Genomic DNA, 25,024 nt, shown 5'->3' on the forward strand with positions numbered 1-25,024 from the left:
TGTAATAATGGGAGTAATAACATGGCAACATTCTCATAAGAATATCTCATATTTCATAGAAATATGGATCTTTAATTTCTTGTGTCTCCCCAAAACATGATGTTTGTCCTGATGTCCTCTACAGAAGACGTGTACGAAACATGACAAAAAGTCATATTACCATTTAAACCCACATACTATTTTTTCTGAGATGTTTATGACAAACAATTTGAAAATGAGCCAGATTTAAATGATAATTACAAAATATGATCATATTTCCCTCATCATTCTGTCAATATCAGTCATATTTAAAGACCAAGGAGAGGGAGTGTTTATGATCAAACCTTCAAACGTTTGATATCTCTAAACAGCCCACAATGATCTCTGAACAGGACATCCAGACTTAAAACAGTGGCATGTAGGGGCTCAGAGAAGTTCTCTAAAATATAAGTCTGTACCTGGGTCCCAGGAGGATACATAAAAATTTAATCATAATGATGTTAGATCTATAACTCTGGCTGTTATTTATTGCAATTCTGATGTGTATTGTGAGAAATCAGCTGAAAATCAAAATGTAGCTGCAAAGAACTAAATCAAAGAGCGTCACGTATGATTATGTACATAAGATACATGTCAAATGTTATGTTATTAGCAGATTCAAATGAATCCTTAATAATAATAATTTGGCTTTCTGTAAAGATGAAAAACTTGAAATATTGTCTCGTATGTCGCATGTAATATCATCCTTCTGGGAGGGACCCTCATCCTAAAAATGTATATATACATATATAAATTCATAAGTAGATATCTACATGGTTCACTGTATAAATACCGATTTTACTGTGAAAAAATATAAATGTCTTTATTATTTGTTAAATATTCTATCAAGTTAATTATGTTTTTCTATTCATTATGGCACTGTACTGTTTATTTTAATCTAACTTTTATTTATTATTCATTTTAATCTTCATTTATTATTAATCAATTTTGATAATTTTATAGTTTTTTTCTCTAAACACTTCCACGAATCCCCTGGTTCTTTTAATTAATAATAATTTGATTTATTTGGTGCAAATATCTCTGTTGCCTGTTGAAATGTACCAGTCACACCAATTAAGATAAATACAATTCTGTATTTCATCTGCACATTATTAATGAAACTAATTAATAGTGCATCAAAAATATGTTCATGATCACCTAGAAGTAGAAGTTAGGGAATTAGTATTTATCTAGCAGTGTCTCCCAAAAAAAAAAAAAAAAAGCTTTGGGAATTAATTTTGGTGATAAACTGGGAAATGGATGCCTACTGATAAAATTCAAAGGCATTTAATTAAACCCACTGACTTCAAGATTTAAAGCCGGTAATCCTATGATTTTATGTGCACATAAATTTTATATTCAAATAATTTATTAAAAAAATAATAATTCCTGCATGTGTAGTTGCATAATGTTTCATTTCAAAGGAACTCAATTTACCATTAACATTTAAAACCAGGCATTTTCTTAGTTATAATTATATTCTTACAATATGGTTTGTTAAAATATTAAGTTATGATGACTCTTGAGCTCTCGCTCCACTCGGTCCAAAAATCCTACGCAGACCTAGAATGCATTCAGAGGAAGTGCACAAAAAAAATGCGGATTGAGAATGCAAGAATAATTTTAAACACAAGCACATTTTACTTCTCGCCATGCATGTTTGGAAAAAACTGTGCTAACATGAATAAAACTCGCACACATTATGTGTTTGAAAAATGGAGCTGGTCTTTATTGACAGATTTTACAGAGACTAATTTAGTCCTCTTGGTGTTCCACCACTGTGACAGAAACCCCATCCAGAAACTTCCAGGATGTCCTTCTTTCTCACCCTACAAAAGAAGAAGTGTAGTAAAGTTGTAGGACACGGTCAATCTAAACATTGCAACATTTGAAACTCATCACTTTGCCAAAGAATATTCAGCTGATTTAATAACGAACACGACAAAAGAGACGGGTTCGAGGACAAAAGCAGGAAAACTGACCTCTCGTGTTCTCTACGACTCCGCCTCCACTACAGTGCCTTTCTCAGAGACGTAAATACCATCCAGGAACTTTCTGATATCCTTATTTTTCACTGTGGTTGCCTGCTGGATGAGGGCAGCTGAAACGAGACACGCTGGGAAGGTGAGGCCATTTGAAATCCATTTTAGGGCAAGTGACTTTATAATAAAGGCTGAGTCACTTTTGATTACTCCAGACGAATCACAAAAACATTCTGGTGCATGCTTAACTACAATAGCAACTAACTTAGCATCTTAACTTGCACAAGCACAATTTTAAATCATATTAACAGTGCTAACAAGTCTGTAGAGCCTTTCGTGTGCAAACAGGCCACTGTGTGGTTTAAAGTCACGTGTGTACTACTCAGTTTGGCAAAGCACATCTCACCTGAGTTTGACACCAGCTCAATGTCATTACCCTCCAGAACCAGCTCGTCTTTCTGAGCGGCAGACACCGCACAGGACACACCTAGCCGAAAACAAACACATCTTGCATCAGTGTAACCAGGACCGTGTGAAGCAGCAACCAGCGCTTTCCGATGCCAGACATCACGTTGATTTAGACAGAGCCTGCACACATACCTGGCCTCATGCGGACACGCCGGATGTACTTCTCTCCCAAGAAGTTTCTGATCTCCACCAGAGTGCCGTTCTCCTGCATCGCCACGTTAATGGGGAAATGGGCATATACAGATCGCATCTTGTATCTGAAGCCCTAAAGAATCAAATTAGGATGCATCACGTGACGGGACGGGTCATATCTTTTTCTCGTCGCGTTAGGAGCACGAACACTCACTTAAAAGCTGAATTAGATGTGCTAGCATGTGTGAGTTTGCTTACCAGTGTGACGCCCTTGATCATGTTCTGGACATGACTGCAGATGGTGCGGACGGTGGCCAGCTCCTTCCGGTTTCCCCACCACTTATCCACACGCAGCTGAAACAGAAACAATCATTCGCTGAGATTCCACACACACGTTAACGGTACACATTTCTCCCCGACCCGACAGCAGATTCTGAAAGATGCAACGTTTCATATTCTGAAAGATTGAAATCCAATCCACATTTCACAAGATGCATTCCAAACAAAACTTTTTTTTTTATGCATCACCATATCAGAAGAATTTTGCATATTTAATACACCGTCTCCACTGAACAACAAACATAAGCATCGCAGCGCTGTGTGATGCATTTTAGAACTGATTCAGAAATTGATTCACTGATTGGATTTCAGATCCACACTACTGCTTTCCAATACGACCGATTTCCATCGGGCTCAATTGAGGCGTTTACACACAGGATTGTCAGTCCAATTAAACCATAAATCCTGTTGTAAACTGACTGGTGCGTGCACATAACCATAACTACTGTAAGAGAGTTACGCTGTATTTAAAAGATTAGTTCCAGGATAAAAACTCTGATTATTTACTCACCCTCGTGTTATTCAAGATGTTCATGTCTTCATCTTCAGTCACAAAGAAATGACGGTTTCTGAGGAAAACATTCCAGGATTTTTTTTTTTAATATAACGGACTTCATTGGGGACCAACGGGCTGAAGGTCCAAATTGCGGTTTCAGTGGCTACGTTTACATGCACACTTTTTGGTTCAATCGGACTGAATTCATCACGATTGATGAATCTGATTGTAGTGAACGCTAAATAAAGTGATCGGGTTGATCTGCGTGTTTATATGTCACAAGCTTCAAATCGGAATAGATTTTTTTAGACATGTGCACACTGCTCAAATAGTGAAAGTGACACATTGATAATGTCGAGTTTCTCACTGTTTGCACATAATAACCACTCTCCTTCATGGTTTCTTTGTTTTTAACAGAAGAATTAATATTTACCCGTTTATGGATAAATATACATATAAACCGATGTGCTGTGCTGCTCATATTTATCACACACACACTCAAAAAAAAAACTCCTCGCTCCCAAAATGTATTGCCTGCGGATGAGTATCCAAAACAAGGCTGTCCTGCTCCACTTCACAGCTGCAGAGTGAAAGGAGAGTTTTATAATGACGGGACACGCATTTATACAACACTTCCGTGCGTCATACTTCATTACGTTATTTCTGCATCATTGCACATGCGCAGTTCTTTCAGTTTCGTGGTTCGATCCGATCGAGTGTTCACATGCACGCTCAGTCGTATTAGAAGAGGAATAAACCACCCCCTACAATCCGGATCGAAGTTTCATTCAGATCGATTAATGTGTTTATAAGAATGTTTTTCCATCTGATCACAAACGGATTATTTGGGTGCATGTAAACGTAGCTCTACACGATCCCAGCAGAGGAATAAAAGTCTTATCTAGTGAAACGAATGGTCATTTACTAAAAAACTAAATATATATGGGTCAAAGATGAAAAAGTGTTTAAGCATTTAAAAAAAAGTGTAATACTGCTTTAAACTGCTGTAGTCCCCCCCCAAAAAAAAATGCAAAAAGTTTTCTGTTTAATTTAATTGCAATTTTGTTTTTGTTTTTATGAGCAAAATATAAATATCATACATTTCTCCCTGATTTACAGAAGAGACGAACTAAAATGTCATTCAATGTAAAAATCTTGTCAGGCATATTTACAAAAAAAAATCAATTTATGACATATTAAAAGACTAACTGCTTTCACCCCAAATACTAATGAGTTGTCATTTTACATTTTTAACATTCGCCACTATCCTAGGTTTTGCCCATTTGTCAAACTAATTTAAAACACAATAAAATTTAGCATGCTCCATTATTCTTTTAGATATTTTAATATGTACACGTCAGAATAAGCATGTCGTTTGAATTTTTGCATAAATATTGTGTTACACTGAATGACAATGTAACATTATTTCAAACATTTTTTGACATTTTATTCTCCAAAAACTTATTTGAAACCTTAAAAATAGACATTTTACTTACATTTAATGTGCTTTCTATGGACACAAACTCACTTTTGTACATTTCTTTTGATGCGGACATCTTAACGTCTTTGACCCACATACATACTTTTAACTACAAATGCACGTCGTCACGTTGGAAAGGAAACTACAGTTCGGACGTTCAGCCCATTGGTCCTCACTGAAGTCTATGAAAAAAAAAAAAAAAAATCCTGGAATGTTTTTCTCAGAAAGCTTCATTTCTTTGCGACTGAAGACTGAAAGGCGTGAACATGTCGGGGTGAATAAACGCTCGTTTTAAATCTGGAAGTGACCTGATCCTTTAATGCAAACCTTCTTCTGTTTCTTGCCCAACAGACTGAGCTCCAGGTTAATGTGGCTGAACTCCCGGCGAAGTACTCCACGGGGCCCCTTCACAACAACCGTGCGGCCCTTGAGGGTCACCTCCACTGCGAGGAAACACACAAACTTCAGCACGAGTGAATGCATGCGTAAGGAGAGAAAAGACGTTAAGTGTGACCTCGAACACACCGTTGCTGGGGATGTCCACTGTCTGGTTACTGAGAATGGTCTTCATTCTGAAGGAAAGGAGCACAGAGGCATATAAATGTAACTTTGGATCACACCTTCTTCACTTATTTTCATTTATCAGTAGAGAAAACCTGAGCCCTGATTAAACCTCATAATTAACGCTCTGATGCATTCTGACAGCATTGCTAATGTAAGACTATTTGAATTTTATTAATGCCATCATCGCTTAATGAATGAATCCGGCCTAATAGATAAACACTGCGCGCGCACACTGCGGTTATCCAACAACATCGGGTTTCCTGCACTAATACAAGCACAGATATCCTCACGAGCGAGTACTTAAACTCTTGGGACACTCAGCAAACCCGACGGATTTGACGTTTGTGCGGATTACAGTTGATTTAAACACGCGAGAACGGGCCGCGCCATATTCTTACCTCGCCGATTAAGGAGGAAAGGAAGGCGGAAGGACGTCGTGACGTAAATGTAACTTGCACGCTTTGCGTCATCGCAGGTCGCCAAGGCGCAACCGATCGATTACAGATAAGTTACGGAGAATCGATTATGTGAAGCAAAATAATGAAGTGTTGCAACTGTCATAAAGATCATTATCAAATACGTAATCTTTTTTGATGTGTAGGGAAAATGTGTTGTGTTTGCAGCGGTGTGTTAGTCATGAACGCGCAGGGTGAGTTAATCGATGCCAGAGTGATTTAAACATGGCGCTGCTCGGCAGAGGTTGCGCTGTTGCGGGACGAATTTCGTCTAATCGTCTGTTTTTACCGTCGAAATGCTTTGAGGGGTCTAGTGTAAGTGGTTTATTTGTTCTGATTTACTTGTATGACTTAGTGTGCAAAGAAAAAACAGACAAATAGATTAGTGTGCACGCCGGGTCAAAGTCGCTGGGATCTAACAGCTAAATCTCTGCTGATTAAACATGTTAACTCTGCATATAGGAGCCTTAATTGTGGACAAATTTGGGGATGAAGGTCTCAGATGTGATCCCAAATTATTTATCGTATATTGTAGGTCATACCAGTATCTTAAACGTTCGATTTATGCGACTTTTGCTGTTTTTAAAAGGTATTTACCTCTAAAAGTATCATGTTTTTATGTAAAATATGCTTATTTTATGTTATTTTTAATATTTATTTTACTTTAGTTAAAAAAATAGTAATTCTACTAAGGTCAGAGAGCCGAAAGCTAAAAAATGTGGTAACTTTGATTACATATGATGGTATCAAAATATCAATAGACACTATTTGGCTTTAGTATTTAATGACTGGATGTGGTCTGAAATCTCTAAAACATTGGTGTAATGAACTTAACCTCTTCAGTTTTAGATTTTATCATGAGAAAAAACACATCTGTGTTGGGTGAGACTATACAAAGATGAAAAAAACAGGCAAATCTGATCTTGCTGTAAGCGAAAGACAAAGTAGGAGACAGAGTAATCGTTTATTTCTAACAGAAAAACAAACAAACATAAAATTGTAATAACTCAAGAAAGTAGAATGGTGTTAAACGGGTAAGAATAAAAAATAAACCTAGAAAGAAGTCGCATGATTTGTTTGGAATCATCAACGAATCGAGTGCTTAGTGTTTTTGTGTGTGTTCAGGTGGCAGACTTAAGAAAAGTAGCCAAGACTTGCACTTTCTCAGATTAAGGAAACTAGTTAAAATGAGTTTCCACACACGTTATGCTATTAGCAGTGTCCGAATATATATGTCTGAGTGAACTGAACTGGTAGATGATGATGTTTTTAATGCAAAGTCCCGCTGATCCCGTGCTTCTGCTCTTAGGTTTACTGTAAGAGACTGATCACTGCCGCCAGCACATCATCCACACTCACTGAGAAGAAGAGAGACATTAAAGAGGACGGCCTGAACCTGCAGGACTTCATATCTGGAGAGCTGTCGGAGAAGAGCAGCTGGGAGGAATACAGAGGCAGCCTGAAGAGACAGAAGGGAGAACGGTGAGCTCACCGACACCACGGCCTTTTTAAAGAACTTTTGCATTGGAAAGTTGCTAACTTTTTTATTTAGAGTGAGCAAGTCAGCTGATCACTACACCAGTGCAGTCCGATTGTTCCTTTAGACACGTTATTTATTAATAAATAAGAAGTGTGTGTATATATATATATATATATATATATATATATATATATATATATATATAATATATATATAATATATATATATGACCCTGGACCACTAAACCAGTCTTAAGGGTAAATTTTTTAAAATTGAGATTTGTACATCATCTGAAAGCTGAATAAATAAGCTTTCGGTTGATGCCTGGTTTATTAGGATTGGACAATATTTGGATATTTGGAATCTGAGGGTGCCAAAAATAATCTAAATATTGAGAAAATCATCTTTAAAGTCGTCCAGATGAATTCTTAGCAATGCATATTACTAATCAAAAATTTAGTTTTGATTTATTTACGGTAGGAAATTTACAAAATATCTTCATGGAACATGATCTTTACTTAATATCCTAATGATTTTTGGCTTAAAAGATAAAATGTATAATTTTGACCCATACAATGTATTTTTGGTTATTGCTACAAATATACCCCAGAGACTTAAGACTGGTTTGTGCTCTGAGTCACGTATGATTTAACCGCTCGTGTTAATTTTTCCAGGCTACGGCTGCCACCGTGGCTCAAAACAGAGATCCCTATAGGAAAGAACTACAACAAGCTGAAGAACACGCTTCGGGACCTGAACCTGCACACAGTGAGTGTCTGCACACATGCCCTTCACACAGTTACGTGAAGTACTGACTCTTAATGTATCTAAAGGTTTGCGAGGAGGCCCGGTGTCCCAATATCGGGGAATGCTGGGGTGGAGGAGAGTATGCCACTTCCACAGCAACCATAATGGTGAGTGTGCTGGGTCTGCAAAACAGCATCTGCATGCTCTGGTCTCGACTAAACGTCTCTGCGCTCTCTCCTTAGTTAATGGGAGACACATGCACACGCGGCTGTAGGTTTTGTTCAATTAAAACAGCCAGGAAACCTCCGCCTCTTGACGCTGAGGAGCCGTATAACACTGCAAAAGCCATCGCAGCGTGGGGACTGGACTATGTGGTCCTCACATCAGTGGACAGAGATGGTGAGGAAACACAAAAACACTAGCATACAGACATGAATAGACATGGAACAAGACTATATGGACTTCTGACTCTATTTTTACACAGATATTCCTGATGGTGGGGCTGAACACTTCGCAAAGACCGTCTCCTATATTAAAGAAAGGTACGGAGATGGAGAAAAATAGTTAATCTGATTTATTAGTGTTTTTTTAGAATGCGCTCATTCATCCGTTTCTCTCATATCTGATCGTTTCTCTCTTCAGGAATCCTAAAATCCTGGTGGAGTGTTTGACCCCGGATTTTCGTGGTGACCTGGCAGCGGTGGAGAAAATCGCTCTGTCTGGGCTCGATGTTTATGCTCACAATGTAGAGACGGTCAGAGATTTACAGAGGTTTGTGCGATCGCGCTGTCACAGCCTGGATCTTGTGTGCTCACGTACACTTTTTTTGTATGCTGTTTGTGAAGTCGAGATGCACGGACAGCTTTCACAAAGTGGTGATTAATATGAGAAAGTTCTGATTTTTCCAGTTTTAATTTTATGCAAAAAACCAACCTAAAATTGTAAGATATTTAAATCTTTCAAAATAATAATTATATACAGTACAGGTCAAAAGTTTGGAAACATTACTATTTTTAATGTTTTTGAAAGAAGTTTCTTCTGCTCATCAAGCCTGCATTTATTTGATCAAAAATACAGAAAAAACAGTAATATTGTGAAATATTATTACAATTTAAAATAATTGTTTTTAAATTTATTATACTTTAAATTATCATTTATTTTCTGTGATGCAAAGCTGAATTTTTAGGATCATTATCACATGATCCTGTAGAAATCATTCTAATATGATGATTCATTATCAAAGTTGGAATCAGTTCTGCTGCTTAATATTTTTTCAGAACATGTGATACTTTTTTACGATACTTTGATGAATAAAAAGTAAAAAAAAAAAAAAAAAAAAGCTATGTTTTTAAAATATAAATATTTTGTAACAATATACACTACTGGTCAGTAATTTGGGGTCAGTAATTTTTTTTCTTTCTTTTTTTTAAATAAAATCAATACTTTTATTCAGCAAGGATGTGTTAAATTGATAAAATGTGATAGTAAAGAAAATATATTATTAGAAATTTTATTTTTATTTTGAATAAATGCAGTTCTTTTTAACCTTTTATTCATCAAATATATTAGACAGCAGAACTGTTTCCAACACTCATAATAAATCAGAATATTAGAATGATTTCTAAATGATCATGTGATAGACTGGATGTTACATGTGACACTGAAGGCTGGAGTAATGATGCTGAAAATTCAGCTTTGCATCACAGGAATAAATTATTTTTTTTAAAGTATATTCAAATAGAAAACTATTATTATTAAGTTGTAATAATATTTCACAATATTACTGTTTTTTCTGTATTTTTGATCAAATAAATGCAGGCTTGATGAGCAGAAGAGACTTCTTTCAAAAACATTAAAAATAGTGATGTTTCCAAACTTTTGACCTGTACTGTATATATTTTTAATATCTTTCATATTTAATTTTTATTATTTTATTTGGTATTTTTTCTGTTTTATTTCTAGTATCACCACCAGATGGCGGAATATCTAGTCCAGTTTATCAAGTGAATTATCTCCTCCACAGCTTGGAGATTTCATTGCAGAACTAATTTTCCATCTTTGACCTTTAGACATGTGCGTGACCCCCGTGCGAACTTCAACCAATCACTGAGTGTTTTACGACATGTTAAAAAAGTGAAATCCAGTGTGCTCACGAAGACGTCCCTCATGCTGGGCCTCGGCGAGACGGACGCACAGATACACGCAGCTCTGAAAGGTAATTCCTGTTAAAGCTCGAGACCTGTTAGGTATATCACGGGAGGTAGATACATATGCGTGTATCGGCGTCTGAGAGCTGTTTGTGTTCTTCCAGATTTTAGGGAGTCTGGAGTGGACTGTCTGACGCTGGGGCAGTACATGCAGCCCACCAAACGCAATCTCAAGGTGCGACATTAATAAAACAACCGCTCTGTCTTAGATGGCACTTTCACAATCTGTTCAATGACTTTGTGATGCATTCCATGCACAAAAAAAAAAGGCATGTTCTGGCTGACATCACCAGCTACTGGCTAGCTTTATGCACCACTTGGGTGAAATTTCAAGAGCAAAATATACATCCATATTGTCAATAGTCAGTTTTTAAACCATGCAGCTTTCTGTTGGTCTGTGTGACCGACCTTGAACATGTTGTGAAATCTTTCACCCTCACGCAAAATTAATTTCTATTAAAATTACTGAAAAATAAGCAATGCAACTATATCTTAAAGGGACAGTTCACCCTAAAAAGAAAATGTGCAGTGTGCTGTTAATGTACTCATCCTCAGGTCGTCCGTTTTTCTTCAGTAGAACAGTACAGAAGATTTTTAGCTGAAACCGTGCTCCTTGGTGATTCATGAAATGCAAGTCAGCAGTTGCATGTTTTTAAGAATTAAAAAAAAGCATATCAAGGAACACGAAGTTAATACTCATGGCTCCTGCCGATATATTAAGGTCTTATCGAAACGATCGGTCTGTGCGAGAAACTTTACAGCATTATTACCTGTAATCCAGAGCCTCAGGCAAACGATTCAGTTCATGAATGAATCATTCTATTGAACTGATTCTTTTTGGTGAACTAACTGAACCAGTTCATCGAATCATCGGACTGAAGCGTCTGAAACAGTTTGCGGATCAATCAAAACTCACTTTCAGACGCCTGACAGTCACTCCGACTGGAAACGAGCTGAAGTGGCAGCATATCTGATTCTCTGATGAATGAATGAACTGATTCAGTGCTCCAGTTCCTCCAAAAGTCACTGAACTGAGGAAACACTTCGACTCGGACCGATGAGCCGCTGATATGTGCTAAGAACAAACTGTGATCTGTGACTGTACACATTAGTCAGATCTGAACAGATGGTTCTCAGACAGATCGAGAACTAGATTAGATGTTTGTTTTTTCAGTTATTTAAAATTGTTTCTGAGTTAAATGTTTAAGTTTATTGTTTTTTTTATTTCATTCTGTTACATCCCACGCCTGTGACGCTAATCCTTATCTCTTCTGGAATGCATCAGGTGGAAGAGTACGTTACTCCTGAGAAGTTTGCTTACTGGGAGAAGGTTGGCCAGGAGATGGGCTTCGTCTACACAGCCAGCGGGCCGCTCGTGCGCACCTCTTACAGAGCAGGTAACCCAACACACATCTTCTAATTCATCAAGCGTTAGCCACTGCACAGATTATAGGATCTGTTGCATTCTCATTTGTGTGACTCACACTTGCTTGACTGCTGCAAGACGCCCTGAACCACGTGACTTTAAATCTCCCGTCTTTTCTCATGGGGCAATGAATTATTTGCTATATGTTGCTTGCAAAAAATAACATTTCATAATCTACTTTCAAACATGTCAAAGCTTTTACAAGTTTATATATGTATATATACATATAGATTTCATAATCTACTTTCAAACATGTCAAAGCTTTTACATGTTTATATATGTATATATATATATAGATATACATATATACATATATATATATATATATATATATATATATAATATATATATATATATATATATATATATATATATACACACACACATATATACATATACATACATACATATATATACATACCTATATACCTATATATATGTTTATATATGTATATATACATATAGTTTGTATATAGTTTAAAAGAGAATTATTCCCCACCAAAGTTTTTACTGGACTCAACATTTTAATTTACACTTAGACAAAATGTAAATGTAATATTATATTTATTCTAAAAATATTATTTAAAAAAAATATTAGAATGTATTTACATTTCTAAATTAATAAATATATAAACCAAATATTATAAGATTATATTTACATGTAAATTTCGAATTTTGTAAATTATTAGTTAAAAGAAATTAGTTATACCTTTTTACATTTCTAATATTATGTTTACATTTAAATGCCTAATTTAGTATCTATTCTAAATTAATAATATTTAGTATCACACATTTTGACATTTCTAAATTAATAAATATATAAACCAAAAGTATTAATTTACATTTGTAATATTATATTTACATTTAAATGTATTATTTATTGTTTATACTAAAGTGATTGTTCAAAACCATTACTTGGGATTATTAATATTTTTACAAACATTTATTAATAATAAAACACTTGTTTTGGAAATTAATGCATTATTTGCAATGCACAAAAATACATGCACATGATCAATAAATATGGTGAAGAGATGCTGTATAGTTTCAACTTTTCATGAAGCGCTCACACATACTGTAACTTTATTTATTTAAACATGCCGTTTCATTTCTTAGGTGAGTTCTTTTTGAAGAATCTGCTGGAAAAGAAGAAGACTGAAGGAAGCATAGAAGCAGCAGAATGAACTCTATATAGAGTCTCTCACTCTATATTCACACCATATAAACTGTATTAATAGAATATTCATCCAAAAATGCTCAATGCTGTATTAATTTACTCTCCATCATGTCATTATTTTTCTGTGTAACACAAAAGAAGATTTTGAATCGTACAGCTTTGGAACGACATGACGACCGAATTTTCAGTTTTGGGTGAGCTGTCCCTTTAAGAATACATATTACAGAATAAAATTCATTGTGTTGCAGTAACACTATAAACATGATATTTAAATGAACATGATGGGTTGTTTTAGAAATGGAATAAAGGTCTCTATATTGTGCATCATTTAAGTGATATAAATAGAATATATTTAATTAAAACTTATCAATTATGCATTTTTGTCTTCCATATTTAAGCCTGTGAAATAAGTAAACATCACTGCTGATTTTTATTGGTCCATAATTGTTTAATACATTTTCTGCCATCGTTACAATTACAAACATGTACAGTAAGAGATGATTTTATAAAAGCTACAACTGTGAGTTTACAGTAATATACACAGTACAGGTCAAACAATACAATACATACCAGAGGGTTAATAAATGATTAATAACTGGGTGACACAAACTGCTATCTATCATTGGTGCCACATGTGACCCTGGAGCAAAAAAGCAGTCTGAAGTCTCTGAGGTATATTTGTAGCAATAGCCAAAAATACATTGTATGGGTCAAAATTATAGATTTTTCTTTTATGCCAAAAATCATTAGAATATTAAGATCATGTTCCATGAAGATATTTTGTAAATGTCCTACCGTAAATATATCAAAACTTAATTTTTGATTAGTAATATGCATCGCTAAGAACTTAATTTGGACAACTTTAAAGATGATTTTCTCAATATTTAGATTTTTTTGCACCCTCAGATTCCAGATTTTCAAATAGTTGCATCTCAGCCAAGTATTGTCCTCTTGACAAACCACACATCAATGGAGAGATTATTTAATCAGCATTCAGATGATGTATAAATCTCAATTTTGAAAAAATTTACCCTTATGACTGGTTTTGTGGTCCAGGGTCACAAATGTTTTATAGCAGGTTTTATGTCCCCTTGGTCCAAATATTAAAGTTCCTTCTGTTGCTGCTCCCTCAGACATCGCTCTCAAATAAACAAATGATTTTGCCAATAAACTCTATAATATACTAATATACAACTAAACAGTACTGGGATGCTGAAATGCATTAATGCACTTTTGTGCACTATAGAGGTTTCAACAATTTTTTGAAATGGCACAGACATGAGAACATTGTAAAAAATTAAAAATTAAGAAAGATGTTTTTAAAAACTAATATGTTTTTTATTTTATGCTTTTTTTGTTTGCAAATAGAGATGTGAGTATGGTTTAATATAAAAATGTTTTTTGGATGTTTCACAAAAAAAGCAGATGATTCATTTAATTATTTTTTTTTTGTCATAAGAAGACTTTAATGCATGTGTGTGTGCGTGTGCGTGTGTGTGAGTGAGTCTGTGTCTTAAACTTTGGTTTTCTTGATGGGTGGTTCATTGAGTCGTGGACCTCCTCCTCCTCCGGATGGTGTGAAGGGGATTCGGGTCGTTACTTTCTTTCCAATGGTCTCAATCTATGCAGAACACACAGCGTTAAACTGTGTTAACTCATGAAGTAAGTGGTCAGGCAGCTGTGACCTGCACAAATATCCTCTCACCTGGAAGCCAAGGTTCTGTAGCTGAGGGTGCAGATGGTCCAGAACTCGCCGACCATCAAAGATAAACGCTGGTTTCAACATCTTGTGATAGATTTTCTCGTAGTTCAATTCCTAAAATAAACACATGCAATACTTCACTATTCTTTTTAGACACACTGTTGTTTCTGGGAGTACAGTGTAGTACCACATTTACTATAATATATGACTATATGGAAATCATTCTGCACCATGGCAGGGCTTTTTTATGCCAGTAGTTCAGATTTAAAAAAAAACACAAAAAAATTTTAATTTACACTTTGACAATTAGAAATCTGAATATAAGAATATATTTGTTCTAAAAATATATTTTTTAAATTTATTAGAATGTATTTACATTTATAAATTAATAAACCAAATATTTATTATTTTCTAATATTATATTTATATGTAAATTTCTAATTTTGTATTTATTTCTAAAACAATTATTTAAATAAAAGAGTAATTAACATTAGTAATTAACGATAAAATTTTTAAATTTCTACATGAATAAATATATAAACCAAACATTAATTATTTAGCATTTATAATTTTTAGAGTATCAAATGGTTATTTAAAAATATTTATTACACAATTTAAATTTAATACAATATATAATTTAAATATAAATAAACTAAAAATTAATTTACATTTATGGTATTATATTTACATTTAAATGCATTATTTATTGTTTATACTGAAATGATTGTTCAAAACCATTACTTGGGATTATTAATATATATTTTTACATATATGCATTAATAGGTAAATCAAACATTTATTAATAATACAACACTAAAAATGTTTTCCTAAATAAATAAATAAATAAATAAAGTACCTGGAAAGTAATGCATTGTTTGCAATGCATTTGATCAACAAATATGGTGCTGGTATAACAGTGCTGGTCAAGTGACAGTTCTGCTGTGGTGCATGAATCAGATATTACACTATATGTCAGTGCCTTTTGAATATGCATAGAGTTTGTGTCTTTTGTACCTTAAACATGTCCCACTCCGTGCAGATGACCAGGGCGTGTGCACTTCCACACGCCTCATAGGGGTCTGACGACACCGTTACAAGATCAGACACTGCAGAGAGCAATTAGACAGAAACACAGACACAACGTGAGATTCTCCCCTACATGAGATTCACACACACACACACACACACACACACACACCTCTCTCGGGGTTGTCTCCGGAGATGCTGGGTTGAGACAGGTCCTGGATTATCTGCTCCTTCAGCACTTTAGGGTCGTAAATATGCAACTTAGCTCCTTCATCCATCAGATACTTAGAGATGTAGATACTGGAGGACTCTCTGAAACACACAGGAGAGGCTTACAGTAAAAAGCAGCATCATTGTTTTTTACAGATGGTTGTTGATGAGAAAGAAGAAAGAGTGTGTGTTTCATTAATTAGTCGGTCGTAGATGTTAACTCATGCTCTCTCATGCTCGGTGTTTTGTAGGTAAAAGTGAAAGACACACATTTGACTTATGTGATAATGTTGTAATATTTTAGTATATCTGAGTGTACCTGCGTTTTCTTGTTTTTTCTTGTTTAATTATTGAAGTAGCAAGGCGATTTTCTTCCCTGTAACGGTGTTGAACAGGCAGTCAATGATCCGACAGGCAAATCTCTTTCTCTGATACTCGTTCATGTCAATCACCTGCACATAAAAAACACAGAGTAAAGATTAGACAAAAATAAACACATTTTTAGATATCAGTGTGTCTCCATAGGAGAAGTTATCATATGTGACCCTGGAGCACAAAAGCAGTCTTAAGTCTCTGGGGTATATTTTTAGCAATAATCAAAAATACATTGTATGGGTCAAAATTATAGATTTTTCTTTTATGCCAAAAATCATTAGAATATTAAGTAAAGATCATGTTCCATGAAGATATTTTGTAAATTTCCTACCGTAAATATATTAAAACTTAATTTTTGATTAGTAATATGCATTGCTAAGAATTTAATTTGGACAACTTTAAAGATTATTTTCTCAATATTTAGATTTTTTTGCACCCTCAGATTCCAGATTTTCAAATAGTTGTATCTCAGCCAAATATCGTCCTATCATAAAAAAACACATATCAATGGAAAGCTTATTTATTCAGCTTTTCCTTACGGTCCAGGTTCACGTATGAAATATCATCTGAATCTATACCTCTGTTCAAAAGTATGGGGTCGGTAAGATTTTTCATGTTTTTGAAAGAAGTGTGTCTTTTATTTGAGCACACACACAGTAAAAACAGTAATATTGTGAAATATTTTTATAATTTAAAAAAGCTGATTTCTATGTGGATATCTGTTAAAATGTAATTTATTTCTGTGATGCGCAGCTGAATTTTCAGCATCATTACTCCAGTCTTCAGTGTCACATGATCTTCAGAAATCATTCTTCTGCTCAATAAATATTTATTAATATCATTCATGTTGAAAACAGTTATGCTGCTTCATATATTTTTTTTGTCCAGGTTTTTTTATTGTTTATGTTCTTAAAAGTTGTGGTGTTTAATATATTTTTTTTTTCCTGGATTCTTCAATGAAAAACCTGTTTCTTAACAATTTAATGCATCTTCGCCAAATAAAAGTAATAAATAAACGTATAAACTTCCCACATCTCATGTTCACCTCCACATATTCAAACTTGCTTTCTCTGACATGATCAGTAAGCTTCTGATGACTTCACATGAAGCTGAGAATAATGACTCACATAAAAAGCCAACATGCACCATCTTATTAAATAAATATTAAAATTGAAGTCTACCTGTTGCCAGTACGAAGCAACCTCTGGGAGACTCAGTGCCTCACACAGATACACCAAATTCAGCACATCCTTCTGAAAACAACTTCCTCCAAAACCTGACACAGACACATAGAGATTCTCATTCATTCATTCTTTCACTTGATTGAATCTCATTCCATCATTTCTTTCTGAACACTGCTTAAAAACACTGACCCACGCTGGCTTTGAGGAACTTGCTGCCAATGCGCTGATCCGTGCCGACGGCTCTGGCCACTTCCTCGACATCAGCACCAGTGGATTCACACAGAGCAGAGATGGAGTTTATACTGCTGATGCGCTGCGCCAGGAACGCATTCGCTGCCTAAAACACAAACACAGTTCTTACACAAATCAAATTAATATACAAAGCTAATCCGAATCACTGCTTTTGTATTTTACGTTTACACACCAGTTTGGAAAGCTCGGAGGACCAGGTGTTGGTGGTGATTATACGTGATTTGGGGACCCAGTGCTCATAAACTGCACAGAGGGCGCTGATGGCCCTTTGACCCTCTGGAGTCTCATCTCCACCAATCAGGACGCGATCGGGGTCCTTCAGGTCCTTCACTGCCGTACCCTCCGCAAGGAACTCTGGGTTAGAGAGAACCTGTAATCAAAGGCGGGAAAAGAGATCATTTATTAACACAACGAAACAGAATAAACTGTGAATAATCCTCTAAGGTCCACAAATCCAGTCGGTCTTTTACAGAGGCAAGATTTTGTAGAAAAACACTAACAAAAAAAAACAAACAAAATAAACAGCCTATTCCAGATTATGAAAACACCACACTTAAAAAAAAAAACCGTGTATATTTGTGATTATGTAATTAAGAGTAGTTTTTTGACGTGATAAATTCGACAAACAAGTTCCTTTAACTTTTAAATACCCCCATTGTGTCGTATTTGAGAACACACACACATACACACACACACATACATACACGCACACACACACACACACACACACACACACATATATAGTGCACACACACACATATAGTGCACGCACACACACACACACACACATATAGTGCGCGCGCACACACACACACACATATATAGTGCACACACACACATATAGTGCACGCACACACACACACACATATAGTGCGCGCACACACACACACACATATAGTGCGCGCACACACACACACACACACACACACACATATAGTGCGCACACACACACACACATATAGTGTGTACACACACACACACACACACACATATAGCGCCCACACACACACACACACACACACACACATATAGTGCGCACACACACACACGTTACCATTCAAAGGTTTGGAATTTGTATGATTTATAATGTTTTTGAAAGAAGCCTCTTATGCTCACCAAAGCTGCATTTATTTGATATAAAATACAGTAAAACTGTGAAATATTACTACAGTTTAAAATGAATAGATTCCATTTAAATATATTTAATATATCATATATTCTGTGATCAAAGCTGAATTTTTACCAGCCTTTACTTCAGTCTTCAGTGTCACATGATCTTCAGAAATAACCGTTTTCCATTTTCATGTATTTTAAAACACATTTTTCATTATTGTCAATATTGAAAACATTGTGATGCTTAATTTTTTTTTTTTTAAATCTTTTTCAGGATTCTTTGATGAATAGAACATTTAAAATGACAGCAGAGAAGTTCCTGTAACAATGTAAATGTCTTTACTGTCACGTTTGATGATTACAGTGATTTCTCGTACTACAAAAAGGTGATTTTTAAAAAAAAAGGAATGGTGACAACTTACAGCTGCTCACACAAACACACCTGTAAGCTGAGGCTGGGTTTGGTGTTTGCTTCAAATATCCTGCGGATGCTCTCAGCGGCACGGACCGGCACCGTGCTCTTCTCTGTAACGATTTTATACCCATCCGACACCTCCACAATCCGCCGTGCACATGCCTCGATAAACTTCAAGTCAGCAGCACGACCTTTGCCCATACCGTACGTCTTCGTTGGGGTGTTTACTAGATGGGGGGGGGGGGGGGGGGAGATAGAGTGAGTGTTAGAGATTGCCAAAACCACATTCAAAGAGTTTATTACACTCACAGAAATGAAGACCAGATCTGCCTCTTTAATGGCAGAGTCGATATCTGTGGAGAAGAAGAGGTTTCTCCCACGACAAGACATCACCACCTCATTCAGACCCGGCTACAGCAGCAAGAAGAAGAAGAAGAAAAGATATTTCATGACTTACGCAATAAAGAATTAGACGAAGCATTCTGTACATATTTTAAAAAATTATCAAATGTAATATTGACCTATTTAATTAGGGGTAATATTTTTAATGAAGAAAATATATCTAAATAGAGATGCACCAGTTACAATTTTCTTGGCTGTTTCCGATTTCCAATTTTTTTCTAAGTGTGCAGATACCAATTTTTGCCAATTCTGATTTTCTAAGAACTATAATTGACAGCATATACAAACAAAAATCTACTCTTTTCATGCAAAAAAAAAAAAAATTCCATAATAATATAATATTTTTTTTTAATATTACAATTTCCCCCAATCTGGACTAAATTACAGATGTTCTCATAATAAAGTGCTGTGTGACTGGAAAGAGGTAGGATTACTGTATCGCTACAGTATATATATTTCTGTGTGAGACAAAACAGATGTAATTTTCGAGACATAACATTTTTAATTGCATGTCTTAAATTATTAAATTGATTTAATTATTTTATAATATTGATTAAATTTTTTATTTTTAATATTAAAATGTAGCAAGTATCAACAAAACCCAAAATGCATCTGAAGTGGCATTAGATGTGTTTGGGTCAAAAACGATAACATGATTTTATGTCCATAAAAAGCACATTAAATGTAAGTAAAGCATCTACTTTTAAGTTTTTGGAGGATAAAATGTCAAAATTTGGTTGAATTAATGTTGCATTGTCATTCAGTGTAACACAATATTTATATAAAAATTCAAACAACATGCTTATTCTGATGTGTACATATTAAAACATATAAAAGAATAAGGGAGCGTATTAAATTTTATTGTGTTTTAAATAAGTAAAAAAGTGGCAAATTTTTAAAAATGTAAAATTACAACTAATTAGTATTTGGGGTGAAAGTAATTAGTCTTTTAATATGTCAGAAATAGTTTTTTGTTGTAAATATGCCTGACGAGATTGCTACACCGAATGATATTTTAGTGGGTCTCTTCTGTAAATCAAGGAAAAATGTACAATATTTATTCTTCGCTCAGAAAAACGAAAACAAAATTGCAATGGAATTAAACAGAAAACTTTTTAGTTTTTTTCGAGGGGGAAAAAACTATTTAAAGCAGTATTACACTTATTGTTTTTATGCTTAAACCTTTTGCGTCTTTGACCCGTTTACAGACTGTTTGATGAAGCTGAGGTGCCAAATTGCAAATGCATAAATAATGTTATAAGATTAATGTAAAGTGGTCATCATATGAGTTTATTTGAACAAATATGAAAAATCTAAAAGGTGTGCATTATAGCTGACACCTACAGTACAGGTCAAAAGTTTGGAAACATTACTATTTTTAATGTTTTGAAAGAATCATCAAGCTGCCATGCATTTGATCATCAAAAATACAGAAAAAAAAATGTAATATTGTGATATATTTTTACAATTTAAAATAATTGTTTTAAATGTATTATACTTTTAATTATCATTTATTTCTGTGATGCAAAGCTGAATTTTTAGGATCATCATCACATGATCCTTTAGAAAATCATTCTAATATGATGATTCATTATCAAAGTTGGAAAACAGTTCTGCTGCTTAATATTTTTTCAGAAACATGTGATACTTTTTTTTAGGATACTTTGATGAATAAAAAAGTAAAAAAAAAAAAAAAAAAAAAAGAAGAAGCTATGTTTTTAAAATTAAATATTTTGTAATAACAATTACACTACTGGTCTAATTTGGGTCAGTAATTTTTTTTTTCTTTCTTTTTCTTTTTTTAAATAAAATCAATACTTTTTATCAGCAAGGATGTGTTACATGGATAAAAAGTGATAGTAAAGAAAATAGCTATTGAATATAATTATTAGAATTTTTTTTAAATTTTGAATAATGCAGTTCTTTTGAACCGCCAAAATATTAGACAGCAGAACTGCATCAAATAAATCAGAATATTAGAATGATTTATAAATGATAATGTGATAGACTGGATGTTACATGTGACACTGAAGGCTGGAGTAATGCTGAAAAATTCAGCTTTGCATCACAGGAAATAAATTATTTTTTTAAAAGTATACAAATAGAAAACTATTATTTTAAGTTGTAATAATATTTCACAATAATTACTGTTTTTTTTCTGTATTTTTGATCAAATAAATGCAGGCTTGATGAGCAGAAGAAACTTCTTTCAAAAACATTAAAAATAGTAATGTTTCCAAACTTTTGACCTGTACTGTACACTTTACAGTTGGGTTTATGACTAAGTATGTAACTTTAGAGACAATTTGCAAATATCAACATCAAACCAACTCTGATTCCGGTCTATATCTAAATGCACCTTTAACTTGAATTTAACCCTTTAACGTAGTTACCTCATAGATGGGCAGGGTCTCGGAGTTCCAGGCTTTGATCCGGGATTCGTTAACATCCACCACTGTGACTGTGATCTCGGGACACATGCTGGCGATGACACTACAGGTCGGACCTCCGACATACCCAGCACCTATACAGCAAATCTTCTTAATCTGAAACATCTGCGCAGAGAGACAGATGGAATCAGGATTATGATTGCATCAGATTACATGAATTATGAAAGGCCCCTTATTAAACATCCAGTTGCAATTCATCTGGATCCAGGGATTATGAAATCAGATTCCAAAAAAATTACTACTTGTAATTAGATTATATTGCATTTTAAAAGACTCGTACTTGCTATTTTATTGATTACATATTATTCACACAATAGTAACAAATTATTTACAATGTATTGATTCTCCCTAATTCTTCTTTTCATGCATTAAACGTTTCTTTTTAAATAAGCTTACCTCTTATATAGATTCAGAAAGTCTTTCAGTTTTCTCAGCAGTGCATCAACTACTGATGATGAACACATTAATGTTTATTTGAATTATCACTTTTTATTTAACCATGTGTTATTAAGTCTTTGGAAGGCATTAAAATGCACAAATTCACGTTATCATCACCTTATTTGTATGTAATGCAACTTTTTTCTTTCATCTAATGTATTTTCTTGAAGTACCCGAGATTTTAATTTATAAACTTTGCATTCTAAACATCTTTCACCTAACATATTTAGCTGAATTACCTTGAGATAGCAAAGACATATACAATAGCCATATAAGATATAAAATTGTAGTAAGCATTTTATTAATTTATTATTAATTTATTTGTATATTTATTATTAGCTTTTCATTAAACTCACAACCCCCCTGCAGTTTCTTTAAGAACCCCAGTTTGGGAAACCTTTATAATGTAATGTAATGTTTAATTACATTAAATTAACAAATAGAATAAATTTTCTTTCTCTTTCTTTATTTCAATATGGTACACGGTTAACGAGTTGGGTGAAAAGTAATCAAAAAGTAGTCTGATTAGATTACCTAAAATGTGTAATGTAATTACAATACTGACTACAATCTTTATCATGCAATCTGGAATCAGTAACGAACCACAATTTGTAGTTCTGAGAAGTTCGAATCTTTTGCGACGTTCGGTTCTTTTGAACAGTTCATCGCAAAATACAATCGAGCGATTCTTTTATATAATATATTTTATAAAATAACCCATCTCCTTTAAATACTATTACAAATGAATCCGAAAACTAAAATCTACTCTCAGGGGTGTGCTAAATAATAAAGAAAATATAAAGTTTTTTAACGAAGTATAAAATGAATGTAAATGTTGCAATCGCTTCGTGAATGAATCACTCAAAAGATAAAACGATTCATCCAAAATAAACATAAAAACGGAACAGTTTAGCCATTAACGTGTATGACTTATTAATATAAAGCCATGAATAACATGATGAACTTTCAAGATAGATAAAGAGGACGCAAAAAAAAAACTGTTGCTGCTTTTAACATTACATGTAAAATGTCATTAAATGATTTATAATGTGATTTTTGATGTTCTATGAATACAGAACTTTTTCAACTGAACGTTTATATATATATATATATATATATATATATATATATATAATATATATATATATATATATATATATATATATAAACTTGTGTAGACTTTTTTTTATAGACTTGTGTAGACACACTTTAAAATCAACGAGTTCAAAGAGATATAACATTACTTTAAAGAATTCAAAAGATTTATTATAGACTCACCTCGTCTCCCGGAGAAGTTCTTCAGTTAAAGGTTCTTCTGTGCGAAGTTTTCTCCGACTGAGGAGCCTTGTTCCCGAATGAATAAAACTATTATATCCTCGATATATAAACTCACGCAGAGAACACGCACACGTACACACGCACGCGCACACACACTCACTCACACACACACACACAGCAACGTAAACACTTGGACTGCGCTCCGTTTGTATCCAAATATTATTTTGACCGTGATTTAAACAGAACAAATGAACGTTCGAAGACCGAAATGGTTTATTATTCCTATTTAAAACTACTTTAGTTTGAATAAATATGTTTGAATAAATATGGCAAAACTGATTATTGGGACTTTTCTTTTGACGTGAAACGTCATCACAGCGAAACAGCCAATCAGCGACTGGGAGGTCTCGGTGACGTAACATCAAAAGAACGCATTAGTGCTCCGTTTGACGCAGAAATGTTGAGACGCACGCAGTCATAAATACACATTTCTAATTAAAAAGCTATGAAAGAGACTAACCACCACACCAGCAAATATCCCCATTCACACATTTAACAAAAAAGAAAGACACGATGGGATGCTATTGATAATATTTATTTGTAGTAACCGAAAGTGCATAGATAGAAGAAGGCCTCTCTCACAGAACAGTGTCCACAGACAGAATCATAAGCCCAGGATGAGATCTACACAGCCACCTATCCACAAACACTGAGTCCAACCGATTAAGACATTCTAACCTTCTCAAAGAACTGAAGAGACAGGACACCACACTTGAAACGGGGCAGATTGACATCTATCTTTGGTGTTTTTCTGGAGCTTTGCTGTAAAGCTGCCAGGACGAAAGTGCTACAGTTTTGCCTTTAAGCTCATCCTAAACAGAATCTCGCTCTTTGCAAACATCACCAATAATACCCAATTCAAAGCTTATTTCCAAAGCCACTGTTTCTGAAATTTGACAGCTATTGGTGCCATTTAAGTGTTGAAGTGAATACAGCTACGTAACGATTCCTGAGCAAATGCAAAGGACTCTTAAGAATGGCATTTAACTGTCTGTACTAGTAACTGTGTTAGTGATTTCTGTACATAAAGAATAAACAGAGAGTCAGAGTCTCAGGGTGGAGAGGTCTGCTTTAGATCCCAGACCATGACAACATGTTTGTTTTTGTAAATGTGTTGTTGATTTATGTTCAGAAAGATCGAAGGGTGT

At 34.4% G+C, this 25,024-nt stretch overlaps 3 protein-coding genes across 4 annotated transcripts; 1 reads left to right on the plus strand and 2 right to left on the minus strand.

The window, feature by feature from the left end:
* Positions 1–1,721: 1,721 nt before the first annotated feature.
* On the minus strand, positions 1,722–5,951 carry LOC109093046 (60S ribosomal protein L9). 2 transcript variants are annotated; one of them, XM_019106773.2, is made up of 8 exons: positions 5,878–5,950; positions 5,441–5,487; positions 5,243–5,358; positions 2,859–2,954; positions 2,601–2,733; positions 2,407–2,487; positions 2,001–2,119; positions 1,722–1,847 (listed from the first exon to the last, which is right to left on the minus strand). In XM_019106773.2, exons 2-7 carry the CDS (start codon positions 5,484–5,486, stop codon positions 2,013–2,015), a joined length of 579 nt encoding a protein of 192 aa, XP_018962318.1. In that variant the 5' UTR covers position 5,487; positions 5,878–5,950; the 3' UTR covers positions 1,722–1,847; positions 2,001–2,012. The 2 variants fall into 2 exon arrangements, with proteins under 2 accessions (XP_018962318.1, XP_042571216.1); XM_042715282.1 differs by lacking the exon at positions 1,722–1,847 and having other exon boundaries at positions 1,996–2,119; positions 5,878–5,951.
* Positions 5,952–6,112: 161 nt separating this feature from the next.
* On the plus strand, positions 6,113–13,346 carry lias (lipoic acid synthetase). Its single transcript, XM_042715115.1, has 11 exons — positions 6,113–6,249; positions 7,244–7,416; positions 8,089–8,182; positions 8,248–8,328; positions 8,404–8,560; positions 8,646–8,703; positions 8,804–8,932; positions 10,231–10,376; positions 10,473–10,543; positions 11,654–11,765; positions 12,911–13,346. Exons 1-11 carry the CDS (start codon positions 6,160–6,162, stop codon positions 12,976–12,978), a joined length of 1,179 nt encoding a protein of 392 aa, XP_042571049.1. The 5' UTR covers positions 6,113–6,159; the 3' UTR covers positions 12,979–13,346.
* Positions 13,347–14,414: 1,068 nt separating this feature from the next.
* LOC109093097 (UDP-glucose 6-dehydrogenase-like) lies at positions 14,415–24,965 on the minus strand. The gene is given in 12 exon segments (XM_042715386.1): positions 14,415–14,592; positions 14,677–14,787; positions 15,688–15,779; positions 15,872–16,009; positions 16,229–16,361; positions 17,466–17,560; positions 17,658–17,805; positions 17,893–18,090; positions 19,276–19,476; positions 19,558–19,659; positions 22,044–22,205; positions 23,817–24,965. Coding segments are annotated over 11 exon segments (1,488 nt in total). The 5' UTR covers positions 23,817–24,965; the 3' UTR covers positions 14,415–14,484.
* Positions 24,966–25,024: the final 59 nt, after the last annotated feature.

Source organism: Cyprinus carpio, chromosome A1 (assembly GCF_018340385.1).
Source record: "Cyprinus carpio isolate SPL01 chromosome A1, ASM1834038v1, whole genome shotgun sequence".
NCBI lineage: Eukaryota > Metazoa > Chordata > Actinopteri > Cypriniformes > Cyprinidae > Cyprinus > Cyprinus carpio.